Below are 13,871 nucleotides of genomic sequence, written 5' to 3' on the forward strand. Positions count from 1 at the left end.
TCGTGTCTTCGAGGACTTAGAAAGACTCCAACTGGCCGTCAATAAACTTTACTTAACTGGGCTAAGGGGGCAATAATATAGAAAGCGAGCGACCTGCGCTGGGGGGGATGCAAAATGTTCGTCTATATTGTATCCATACGTACGCCTGACTCTGTTATCCGGGCAGTGTTGCCGTCGGGCGACGAACAACGCGAAGAACCCCACCCGCAAAATCAGTGCGTTCGTCCGAAAGTGCGTCCTGACTAAGAAAAAGTCACCTACCTTCCATTTTTTAGAGAAGCTACTGTTGCTAGGATCCAGGATATTATGGCACTCGCAAGCCCTAGAATGGAATGGGAAGCGCCACTGGAGTGTTAGACATGTGGGTTAAGAAAATGGGAAAGGGAACCGCCTCAGAATGAAGGAAGTGCACTGCACTGAGGATATATTGAGTTCAGCTATGATCTCACCAGCACGTAACTCGTTGAAGGAATGGGTCTTGGGGGGAGGGAACAGTGCAGTCTAGAGTAAAACGAAAGGTCATAGAGGGATGACAATGTACAAAGTGTTTGCCCAAGTGGTTGGACTTGCCCCTCACAAAACACGACAAACACTAGGGTAGCTTCAGGCAGCGTCCGGGGTTTTTCTTGCAGGGAACGGTGAAGGGATGAGCCGAGAGTGTCTGCGGGTATTCCGAACTTAGCAGATTGCTGGGCAACGACTCAATCAAGACGAATGGGTGTTGCGAAGCAGGAGCTTGCACTCGACATCCGCAAGGAGCAGAGCGCCCATCGCAGCAGCTCAGGCCAGAAATTTGACCGCATGGCCGGGGAAGACCCTAGATCCGAATCCTCAGTGAGCGGCAAACCGTAAGACGTCCTTGCATTTCGGCGGAGACAATAAAATTCCCAGGTAATTAAGTATTGAAGGACTCTGGCAATAGCATCCATGTTAATGGCGGAGGCCTTCAACGCATTTGTTAATAGTTATGGAACATACGTAGCTTGGTTGAATTTGCCTCAAAGGAGCCGATTGGCACTGGAGGAAAAAATTGTTTTGGGGGAACATATCGGCCCTCTGAAACACTAAAACCTGCCAAGAAACTTCGAGGCAGACTGGAAACCAGGAGGCTGCAATACGCTTTGAGCCGCTCGCTGACTGCAACCCATTTTCTCCGGCATCAATATTTCTTGTTGCATGAGGCACTTTGGTGACGCGCGCTAATTCGAGCAGGCGCCAAGCAATACCCGCATGCCAGATAACCGACAGTACCCTGCATGGGTCTGTGCTCATCTACCAGGTTTCGTCGAAGGGCTATCATAGAACTACAACAAGGTGTGTTGTAGGACGCTAGCTTTGCAACAGAAATTAATATTACGGAAATGACGTGTTCCTTCTAAGCAACTGTTTACGAGAAGCCCCATTATTAAAGCGGAATAAAATGTGGACGTAAGGTATACAAAAATACAATGAAGTTGGATTTATTAGACTAGGTTTAGACCAAACAAAAATGATTTCAACTCTACAAGCTAAACGAGGAGTGTTGAAACTTTCGAGGACGACGGAGTTGACAAACAACATACCTTTGCAGACGCCTTGCCAATCCCCCCTTGTGGGTACGTGCCAAAATCTTTCAGGACATCATCATCGTCATCATCACGCTCAGAAGAAGATGGAGACGACGAGGCGAGGCGTCAAGATGGCTGTGCCCTGAAGCGGTTTGCTGTACATAGAGTAAATATATTGGCTTTTCTCTGGCGACGGCCTGCTCACTTGCTTCCCTGGACGCTTTCCACATGGTGCCGAAAGCATGGACGTGAAGTGACACGACGAGGTGAGCCATAGAGCAGGATTCATTTCTTCGACCGCATTGCTCACCCCGAAGCGAGGAGGAGGCGTTAAGGCAGGTGAACCGGTTGCAACTTGTCCTGAAAAGCCTCCTAGAATTCAATCAGATGCTTATCGCCGAAATAATGTCCACTTTAGAAGAAACCAAGGACGTCGAGCCCGCTGTTTCATTAGCCGGGCTCCAGGATAGCGCCAATCGAGTTGGTAGAATCAATGACAAGCTACATGCTCTGGCTCGTGGAGCCAACCTCGACGGCCAACACGACGACGCTCTCGAGTCGGTGAAAGAAGGGCATAGGGTCATCGCGTTACTTGAAAATACTCTAAAAAGCCAGATATCGTGAGAGAAGAGCAAGCCGAACTAGAAGGTGCACCGATTAGCTCAAGAGAGAGTAAACGACATGGAGAGGAGACGGGGGGCTACCATGAACGAACGACTTCAACGACATCGATCGGCGTTTCGGTAATTGGTCATTGACCCCTACAACCATCGTGCACGTTTGAATCCCCAACTGCACGACGCCCTGTGCCTCTACGAATGACCAGTCTGCTGAAATGGCGCTTGGGATCCACCAGACAACTGTGCATCCATCGATGAGACCTGAAGACGCCGGAATACTAGGAACACCACACCAGCAGCGGAAATAAAGCCAAAAAGAGTCACCGCAATACACGTCGGCTGCATTAGCATCAAAAGAAAACACCCTGGACGACGGGCTAGCTACGGAAGGTGTCATCGGCGAAGTCCACATGAGTTAAGAATTTGAACGCTCCTCTGCGTGCCGGTATGCGGCCATGAGATTTCCTACATACTGAATGCAGAACTTTCACAAAACAGGAAATGTAAATCGAGATGATGAAATCCGTGAAAGCGCAAGTAAAACTGCACCAGCCTGTATGAAGTCTTCACTACGGGAGAATCGTGCCGATGCTGGGAGATGTGTTACTGCGAAAGGAGTGCGCACGGCATAAGACCGGCGACCAATACAGAAAAGGGCAGCAGCTACAACTATACGAAGGAAAGACCAGAAAAAAAAACTGCCCAAACGTGGTCTTGGTAAAATCACGGACTCCTTGACGAGCGTGCTTCTCCACGTCGGCTTGAGAGACGCAGCCGAAGATCGCACAGCCCCTTCTCCAGGAAAGGCGCCAGATAATATTGCTGCCGTGCGCATGATGACAACTGCGATTAAGAAAGCTAGCATATGTGTTTTGAAATCGAAGAAACCTGGGGATCATTGTGGTACCGCGACAATTGACACTACACAAGATGTAGGCATTCGAGGTTCCAATCGGCGTGTGAGGTGCAAGACGTCAATTAACCAATCTTGGAGGTCAGCGTGCACAAGAAGCTATGCAGGAAAATATGCCTGCGGTTCATCGCCTGGCGTGATTATCATAATTACACATAGGCCGAAAGTACGAAGAAAGGCGAAGTCTAGAAGAAAGGGAAGGCTAAAACTGAGAAAGAAAGGAATAAAATTCGTACACCGGCTGGACACGAACGGCAATCCGAGAGGCCATCATCACCGCTCACACGAACTGTTGTTGGGTGGGCAGATGTTGAAACTTTTAAGGGCGGCGAAGTTGAGCAACAACATACCTCATCAGACGCAGAGGCGGAGGAAAACCAAGACCACAAGACGAGGCGTCAAGATGGCTGTGCCTTGAAGCGGTTCCCTGTACATAGTATAAATGTATTGGCTTTTCTCTGACGACGGCTTCGTCCTTTGCCTCCCTGGACGCTTTTCACAAAGAGAAATATGACTGAAAGAGGAAGATAGGGTAAAACATATATTTCGTTCTTGCATATCGTTTGCTGTCCAAAATTATAAGTCTGCAATACGCAAGTAACTGGAGCTACTTTTGTTATCTACGGTGCAAGTAGGAGATCGAAGAGATCGGCCCAAAAGGCACGCTAACAATTACTCTAAGAAACCGCCCAACTATTTCAAACAAACCGCCCGCTAACAAACACTCTAAGAAACCGCCCAACTGCTCTTGGAGCGCACCCCTTTGTCACCGTGGTGTTTTGTCGTTTTCAGTTTTGTCGCGGGCTGTTTTGTCGTAGGCTGTGCTATGAAGCCGTGCTGTTTGGCTCATGCTCTGTTGTCACGGTATCGCGAGCGAGAGGCTCCTGCTGCGAGTAGTGAGCGACACTCGCACTGGCGAATTGTAAGTTGTGATTGACGCTCACCAGTCCCCACTCGCGAGTACGTAGTGAGAGGGGCTCAATGCGAGTGGCACTGATACTCGTCAGTGGCCACTCAAGCTCGCCACTCAGCCCTCCCGCCGCCGCTCGCCAGCCAAAAACGATGGCGAGGCTTCCGTACCATTCACTCGTCAGTGCTGAGTGAGGGATAAGTGAGTGAGTGAGCCTCCCGACCAATAGTGCCAACTGCATGGTAACACCCTGAAGTGTTACAATGGGGCCTGGTGATAGAACTTGGTGATCTGGGTAGAACTATTGTTTCCGTAGTCAGTATGGTTACGAGCGGTGCATTGACGACGGTGCAAAATGTCAGGTGCTCTCCGTCCGCAGTTCTTGCTTGTGATGCGTGGATGAGGTGAGGTGTATTGCGGTATAGTGCACAGATCCAAAGAAACCATGATTGGCCACCTCCAACCTCCTTGAGTTCAGTGCACAGTGTTTTAAAGGGGTCGTAATCACGAAATACAATTTTATTCAGTTTGAAAGAAGCAGCCTTTTGTAACTTACACAACTCCGTTTCGTCCACGATACACATGTTTTAACCGAAGAAAGAAAGGAATGCGAAAAAAGTTGCCAATTTTTTCCCTGCAGTGAGTTAATAGGGATAGACGTGACGAAATATAAATAGGGTTGTTCACTGTCGGGTTTTATATTTCTTTAAGATCTGGGGGTAAAAATCGGGTGCTATTTTTCACGCAGCTTTTTATAGAACCATTCCCAAATTAGGTTTTTTTCGGGCTTAATCTGGAGATGTACTGTGCAATGCACTTATTCTACCAGATGGTATCACGAGGTTCTTAATTCCAACACGTTAAAATTGGCGTTTGTTTCATGCTGGTAGTAGGGAGCACATCAGAGTTTGCTAGCAAATACTCCAGGAAATTTTGCCAACAATTGTGCTGATCGCTACTTTTGAAATCTTTATTCGGGGAGAGATAGGGCTTAACGCGATCCTCCTGAAGCACGTTCGGGGTGTAAAAATCGGGTAAAATCGTGTTTCACCCGTAAAGGAACAACCCTATATATAGACCAGCACTGCAAACATAGTTATCACTGCGTTAACTGCACGCTATCACCCAAGTGATGCGATCAAACAGAACTAGAGGCCAAACTACAATCGACATCCATGTTTTTTGGCGGTGGCTGTGACGTCATAGAGATGTCAGAGCCATCGAAATTCTATGACGTCAAGAGAAGACACAGGGAAGGGCTGGGCGGTGGCCACTGCTCTTTCTGTTTTCGATAATATTTCAGCTTATATTTTGAGTTTTGCGGTAAAGTTAGTGTCATTGATATCAAGACAAATCAGTGTTTTTAATGATCCACACTTGTATTTTATCTTCAAGGCACCTGGAACGACCCTAGCCTGCCAGAAATTGGGTTACACGCGAAAGAATGTGCATCGCGCGCGCACCTCTGTGTACAACGCAGCACTCGTACTTTCGCTGTCTGCTTGGTACATACCAACTTCATCGGAAGAGCAATGGACCAGCTATTATGCATTGTTTTGTAGCTTCTAGAATGTGCCTTGAAAAAGTTCTTTGCCTAATAATTATCGTTGGCGGACGCTCATAACTTTACGAAATCTCGCGTTTTCATAGTTTTTACAGCGTGTGTCATGCAAGTGTACCATATCATACGTCTTGCCGCAACGGGCGCCCGATTTATCCTGAGCATATTTCTCGGCCCCCGAGGGCAGCGCGAAGGGTAATGAAGGTGGCGCGCGGGTGGTGATGATGACAGGCCGTGCAACGATGATAATGATGATGCCGCTACAGGCCCCCTAGGGTGGAGCACGTCGAGAAAGGAGATAAACACGAAAAGAAAGCAAGTGAGTGGCTATGTATAGGTCGCGCCTCGCGTGGCTAATGAGCTGGCCTCCGAGCTCACTAACCAGGCGTTACATCATCCTGCCACTCCACCTCTTTCCGCGCTCCTCCTTAGTTTTCAAGATATCATAGCACACTACAAGGACACTAGGAGCATTTATCCACACCCGTACACCTCACTAACTCGATATAAAGCGACCACATTCCTGAAAATCCAGATGAACACCCTTCCTTCCTCAGCACTGTACAGCAGAATGCACCCTACCTTATACAGCCCACTTTGTTCTCCTGCGGAGTCTGGGCCAACACGCAACACGCTTTATGGCAGTGCACCACTGTGCAGACCAACAATTTTATTCACAGCGAATCAGAGTAGAATTCCGCTTTGCTAAGCCCCAACAAGGACATCCAGACGGCTCTTGGGGCTCTGGCCACGTGCTACGAGATCCGTGCAGATCGTCCAGTGCTTCAGCGAGACGCGCGTGCGTGCTGCCACCACAGCATTTGCCTCCATGAACTGCCCAGCCACAGGCGCCGCCTTCCGGTCCCAGTTGGACTCGGCCACCGATCCTCTGAGAAACTATCAGGCCACTGAATGATTTTGATTGTAGGGTTTAACGCGCCGACGCAACGCAGGCGAAGAGGCGCGCCGTAGTGGAGGGCTACGGATTAATTTTGACCACCTGGTGATCTTTAACGTGCGCCGAAATCTCGTACACACGGGCGTTTTTGCTTTTCGCCTCCATCAGAAAAGCGGCCGCCGCGGCCGGGAATCGAACCCGCGACCTCGTGCTCAGCAGCACAACGCCTTAGCCACTGAGCCACCGCGGCGGGTCAGGCCACTGAATGACGAAACGTTATTAGACAGCGTGAACAAGTGGGTCAAGTTGCCGAATAAGGGAAGTTGAGGGTGGGGGGGGGGGGGTGGCAATGGTTAAAAGGTTACATTCGGCGGTCGACGCATGATGAGCGCGCAAACTCCCCCAGGAAAAGCAGCATCTGCCATGTATTGGTGGGTTTTAGGGGCGTTATGCAGTCCTCAAACCGGTCCACTGAATAAAGTTTTATCTCTCTCTGTGGAGCCGGTACACGATGTATTACACTTGATGTAGTATCTCGTAGAACCTCGATGTATTGCGCTCAACACGGAGCACGTCATCGGCAAAATTCAGCTCGGAGTTGATACTATTGACAAATGTCTGCCCTCGACTGAAATGAGTCCGTATCCTGAAAAGACAAAATACCTCGTCATTGGCGGGCTTGACCACCTGCAGGCACAAATACACCTAACGCTGAATGGTCAACCCATTGTGCGTGCTGCCGACAGGTGGCTCCGGATATTTGGCATGCCATTCCATGAAGACGGAGGCGCCAGCGAATTGATACGGCAGATCACTTATGTTTGGAAGCAGGAGCTTCATATCATTAAGAGAATCGGAGGCCGCTTCGGCGGGGCTACAACGCAGGTCCTGCGCACACGTACGCCGGCCGTCCTGACATCCAAGGCATGCTACGGTGCTCCATGCTTTACCCTTACGAAGACACAATCTGAACGACTGGAGACATTACACCGCGAAAGCCTGAGAGTGTCTACCGCTATTCACAGCTGCCCCCACTTCGCGCTGTTATAATTGAGAGGGTCGAAGCCCACAACAGGAGACGCACAGCCACCCACCCGGAGAAGCTTGTGAAAGACTTGGCTTCTGTTTGGAGCGACTCGCTTTCACCACAACTGCCACCTGTTCGAGCCCCTTGGGCAAATGTTTTGGTTCGTGGGCCATGGACTATATCTCGCCTAGGTGGCCGTAACCATAACCACCATTAACGCGCACCGCTGCTGCACGCGCTGACCTCCGAGCCAACGCCATCTTTACTGCAGCGGTTCTAAATAAGGCAAAATTGGGCGATTCACTGTCGTGTATTGACGGCCAAATGCGCATGACCCGCACGATTTAGTTTCTTCGCCTGCCAAGCTCGTGTAATACGCGCCTCGAGGCCGTTCTTCTCGCTGCGGAGCACATTGAGGCAACTTACGGCGCTGGTGAAAACCACCCATTTATAATATTTACGGACAGCCACGAAGTTCTCGATCGCCTTGGCCAAACCCCATACCTCGGAACCACCTGCGATCTCATCACGACCATTTTTCGCAGACTGTGGGACACACGCAATATAGTCTTTCGGGTAGAGTGGGTCCCGGGACACTCAGGCAGGATTGGCAGCGCGACCGCTTACGCGAGCGTGAGCGAGCACTTTGAACTCCGCTCCAACCCGGCGTTACCCGCACCATTCGCACAATACGACCCGGACCCCGCATAAGCAAAGGCTGCGGCGTTGTACGCGTCCAAGTAGTCGTTGCGGAATTTAGTTCCGCCAGACTCCGCTCCCCTACCCGTTGGATCACCCCGGGGCGCACAAGTGCTTCTGCACTATAGGCACGGTCTTCGTGCCGCGCTAACCAATCATGTGTTGGCCAAGAGGCGTGCCTATGTGCCAAAACGTCACCAGCATGTCATTAAGGATCAGCATCCTGTGCCCGCAGTTGCCTGCGTCTTCTGCTCGACAGGAGCCGCGACCACTGTACACAAAAAGTTGTGGGAGTGTCCCGGCCTTCATACGCTCAGTTCAATGTGTCTCCCGCCCGGCGCCCATGGGCTTGTGTACTGGACAACACCGCTGCAACCCGTCACTACAGGGCAGACGCTCGTTCTCTGTGGGAGTTCGCGCGCTCCTCAGGCGTCTACCACCGAGTGAGTGTAACCTTTAAACTCCACTCACCCCCCCCCCCCCCCCCCCGTTCCCTTATTCCCAACGCCGATTGACGTGCCCACCTTCTGTAATAAAGTTTTGTTATATTGTGTTATCGCATTTTCAGCAGCATATAATTACGGATAACTTGTTGACTTATCCTGTTCTGCAGAAGTGGATGGTGTCAAACCTGCTGATGATTGGCGCCATTCAGTACTGTGCACTATATACAGATATTTAACCTTAATCAGCTAACCCTTTAAGCTATGCTGCAAACGCCTTTGAAAGTTACCTGCACGGCAGATGACGGCTTTCATGATCAGACAGCTCAATAAGTGCGGACAGGCTCTTTCTGTAACCTTCATCCCTCATTTCTTCTTTGTGCTACACGTGCTGCATCTTGCCGACCGCCGGTGTACTCGGTTATCGACGGCTGCCTGTGCACGTATTCCTGGTATCACCTTGAAACTTTCGCGTATCAGATGTTCACGTGGTTATCTACCTGGAGGAGTCGTTGACCTTGGGCGGCACATGCGCGGCTCTGTCGAGGTCGTTTTCTTCTTTGCTTGGTTTAGGGGCGAAGCACCTTAGGGGCTCGGGCTGTCGGCGTCTCATGTAGTCACGGTACTAAAACACAGGCACACTCGTTTTCCAATGCCTCGCGCTAGAACGCTTCTGCTTCAAAGACACGAGACTTTTACAGCAAAGATGTATACATCTACCCCCAACGGTTACACCTCCGTGGGCAAAAACGTCAAGGTGCCAAGGCTTAAAACGCCTAGCGCTCAGCATCGAAACCGCATTGTACACTTCATGATAACTTAGAAACTCCATTATACATCGAAACGGAATCATCCAAACAACATCATACTCTTATACACTGACACGCCGCGGTCGCTTAGTGGCTAAGGCGTTGCGCTGCTGAGCACGAGGTCATGGGTTCGACTCCCGGCCGCGGCGGTCGCATTTCTGATGGAGGCGAAAAGCAAAAACTCCCGTGAGTTCGAGATTTCGGCGCACGTTAAAGATCCTCAGGTGGTCAAAAGTAATCGGGAGCCTCTATACGGCGTGCCTCATCGCCTGCGTTGCGTCGGAACCTTAACCCCAACAATCAATCAATCACTTATACACTGCACGCCTCGCCCATCCCTACGTTTCACGTTAGTGGAGATGGCCGTTTTGTTTATTATTGCGTTAGCAACGGGGCATGTCGGAACACGTTTTCGCCGTTGATGTCCAGACACAGCGAAACAGAAGAACATAGAACGAAACACCTGGCGCGAACAGGGGTGACGTCAAGCCCAACGGGCGGCGAGGTTGGTTACGGTGTCGCTGCGTACGGGCATTTAGCGGCTCAGTTGCTCGGGACATCAGGTCGAGGTGGCGGAAGCTTGAGCACGGTTTCCGAGTCTCGGCGTGTTTGGCACGGCGCACGGATTCTACTCGCAAAGGGCATGAGACAAACGCCTATTTTGAGGCTTCTCAAGTGAGAGCACTCCCAACAGAACATGGGCTTGTAACCACAAAAAGGTCCCATATAACATAAATTAGGGCATATATGACACAAAAAATCCCGGGCAATATCCGCTACCGTGAAACCTGGGGAGGGGCGAAGCATGCAGTGTATAATTAAGTATATTCTTGGCGCCTTGGCGTTTTTGCCGACGAAGATGAAACCGTTGGGGGTAGAGGTATACTGCATTGCTGTAAAAGTCTTTTGACTTTGAAGAACGAAGCTCTCTAGCGCAAGGCGTAAACTAGTGTCCCGGTGTTTTTTAGGAGCTAAGCCCAATATGGGCTGGGGCTATTGACGTCTCCTGTCGTCGTCGTCGTAGTCGTCGTCGTCGTAATGGTCGTTCGTCACACGTCCCGGTACTAAAACACCGGAAAACTCGTTTACGCCTCGCGCTAGAACGTAAAGCGTACTGAAACAAAGGACAAGGACGGAGAACGAGAAAAAACACCGTGAGCCCTCATGGTATCCTCTGTGATTCGTCCTTGCAATTGTTACGTTAGAATCAAATCAAATATTTTAATACTCCACAAGCAAAACACGTAATCGATATGCAGCTTGTTTAAAACCCACAAAATTTACGTTCAAGAAGAGATACAAAATCACGCATTAGCTAGCGATAGCACCGTGAGAACGGTAAAGCGTTTCCCATATTCTGGCAAGGCCAATGAGAAGAAATAAAAGACAAGAACCAAACAAAACTGAAGTTCACGCGGTATTTTAACTCAACTCTGTCGTATCACCGCGGGGTAATGTTCCTTTAAATTTCCCCCTGCCCCGCTCGAAAGCCGCCGTCGACACCTCGTATGGTCGCCCACTAGACGAGAGTGCGTGGCCAGAGAGTTGCTGTGCCAAGGATGCTGTACAGACGATACTATGGGAGTTGTGTCGACTTGACGGCATGTCATGACCTAAGGGTGGTGTGCACAACTAAACGCTTAGCGGGGGAATACACACTAGTTATGGTGACTTTCTCAGCGAATAGGTGTTGCTAGAAGACGTAAGCTAGCCTATATCTTAGCCCGAAGCGTGCGTCACGTTAGAACCATTGCGTCCCGTGCGAACTGGACAGCTGTGGGGACAGAGTCGGCGAGGCTTTGCTCCGGAATGAATAGGCAGCCATATGAAATTGCCACGGCGTCGCTTGAAGGAGGGAACATACCGTCGTCATGCGCAAGATTGGTGGCGTGGTAGCGGACGAAAATTATCATGTGAGCGTTTTGAGTGGGCGGATATTTCACATCACGGGAAAGTGGTATCGCCCTTTTTTAGTGACCTATAACAACGGTGCGAAAAAAAAAAAAAAAGATTCGCGAGCCGAGAGACCGGTTGGACAAAATAAATCGGCCATAATAAATGTGAAATTTCTCAGATTCATTTTGAAAAAAAAATAATAATAATAAAAATAAAAATAAAAAGAAATGGCCGCGTGTCGGCCCACTTTGGTGCAGATGTCGCCGAACAAGAATACTCGTCTGCGTCCGTGCCACATAAATGACTCTCTCCTCTCACTCGCCCACTACTCACGATAAATACGGTGGAAGTTCGCTCAAGTCAATTCATTTTTCCCGCGATCCACTGCTCGCGCGCTATCTATTTAAACCTTTAGTTACTCTTGGATCTGGAATGCCTCCACGAGGCCTGGGCTCATGAGCAAACCCTTTTAAAGCGAAGCTTTAGTGTTCTCACTGATGGCGCCTGTAACGCGTATACGCTCTGCAGAAAAGCCAACTTTCTCTGACGATGATGATGATTGTGTGCAGAAAAATTAAAGCGCTTCTCTCCAAAGCTTGGCCACAGCTCCGTTTCACTATTTCCGCTAAACGTTGATGTGCAGCAGAGGGGGGAGGGGACGCAGGCGTGCGAGAGCACGACGTAAATAACCCTAACGTGATATTGTCAACTGAACATGGAGAACCGCTAGCCGCAGGCCAACGCAGGATGAGAATGGCGTTGCTGTGCGTTAGGCCTAATGTTAGGCCTAACGACACATCTTGGGGGTTGAACAGCCCAACCCGCCATCCACACACAAAAAGACTGCTCACTGAACGCCAAGCAGCAGGTAGCGATTCGCGCCGTACACAGCGAGCTCAAACGTAAGGTCGCACTTTGGGATAATACATTGTTTTCAACGCATATTTGTTATTTGCCATCGCGAAAATCAAACACACATCTATTTTCGATTAAATAACACGGTCCAGTACCAGATATGCATTGATATTTTGCCTAGTAGGAGGTAATAACAGTAGGAGGTAATTGCAAGCGTGATATTAGGTAACATTTTTTACGGAGTTAGGCCCGTTCTACAAGGTGCGAATTTATCCGTAAATTTGCAGCTGCGGCGCCACTCGTTCGGCAAAACGATCTATTTTTGTTGTTGCCGGAACTACGGAGATACGACATTTTGCCGCACGAGCGGCCCGCAGCTGTGAATTTACGGGTAAATTTCCACGATGTAGGACTTGCTTTACATACAAACATGGCACAACACACGCACGAAAGTGTGTACAGTTGCATGTATGTCTGTGTGTATGTCGCCGTGTGTGTATTTGTGCACAATCATGCGGGTGCGTAGTAATGGCAGTTGTCACTTGGGAGGTTACAATTACCGTGAGTTTCCGCCGTCCGAACTCCAATATGAAAATTCCTTGTATAGATTGTAATTATTTGCATCGTGGGATTTATGTGGGGAACTAAGTTACCGAAAAGGACAAGGTGCAGCAATATGTAAGCCAAAAGAACGCTCCTAACAGCCATTTCAGGACGAATACCCGCCGTGTTTGTGAATGAAGAAAACCGTCGGCCCACGCCCTCCGAGGAAACTGAATGTAGACCTAGCAAAATAATATTGTGCCATTTACAACAAGCACGTCAAGTCGTCAAAACGTGGCACTGACACACGACGAACGTTGGTAAGATCCATTAGTATGTCTACTATGTAAATTTCAGAAGTCACGGCAACTACATTGCGTGGAACGTACTCAGCAGAGGCTGTGAAGATAGCAGAGTATTTATTTGACCTTATATTTCTTTATTTGTTGGTTCGTTAAACGTTCCTACCATGTTTATTCCAAACTCTTTCTGGGCTTGGCTCTTGAAGTAGCCTTCTCAAAAAATCTGACAAAGCGAGTCGTGCAGCAGCGATGATTTCGATATCGTTCAGATGATCAATTTGAAAGAGGAGCAGACGTCGTCATCGCTCAGAAATTCCTTGGCTTGTCCTTTACGATGAAAGCCGAGTCGACGACACGTGGCTCCTGAAACGAAGCAGATTGCACAAAGTCAGCACCGATTGAGCAACTGAAAGCGAGTGATGCTCGAGGCATTACTTTCTGAAAGCCTTACGTTTCTTGTCGATATCTGCTGAAGCTCGACGTGGGTCCTGTTGACCAAGCGAAGTTTTGTGAAACCGTAGTCTGATATTCGCACCGCGCTCCAAGGTTTCGGGTCCTGGATGAATTGAGAAAGCTTTTCCCAGTTTCCCTGCACAGCAGATGACAAGATTACAACCTGTGTAACGGAATGAGTAAAAACACAGTCGTCTGTAGCAGGATAACTTGGTATTGAGTATATTTTGCTTTTTCCAACCTTTTGAGATGTAGGCTTACTGGCAGCAACTCAGTACCATGTAGCGGGTCCTTTCCCCTATCGTGGCGATTGTTTTTATGATGGGGAGCGACAACAAAATCGCCAGTGGAATTGAGGTGTCGGAGAAAATTGAAGAACCACAGGTTGTCTAAAT

At 49.3% G+C, this 13,871-nt stretch overlaps 1 protein-coding gene across 1 annotated transcript in view; it reads right to left on the reverse strand.

Annotated features, from left to right (window-relative positions):
* Positions 1-13,125: 13,125 nt before the first annotated feature.
* The window catches only part of LOC144137736 (acid phosphatase type 7-like), a 38,368-nt gene continuing 37,622 nt past the window's right edge, over positions 13,126-13,871 (reverse strand). Inside the window, exons 11-12 of the mRNA XM_077669680.1 lie at positions 13,475-13,612; positions 13,126-13,386 (exon numbers count right to left, since the gene is read on the reverse strand). Of these exons, the coding sequence (XP_077525806.1) occupies positions 13,330-13,386; positions 13,475-13,612 (195 nt within the window). The 3' untranslated portion in view covers positions 13,126-13,329. The remainder of the gene's footprint in view (positions 13,387-13,474; positions 13,613-13,871) is intronic.

This window comes from Haemaphysalis longicornis, unplaced genomic scaffold (genome assembly GCF_048455015.1).
Source record: "Haemaphysalis longicornis isolate Haplotype H1 unplaced genomic scaffold, Haemaphysalis longicornis Haplotype H1 scaffold_49, whole genome shotgun sequence".
NCBI lineage: Eukaryota > Metazoa > Arthropoda > Arachnida > Ixodida > Ixodidae > Haemaphysalis > Haemaphysalis longicornis.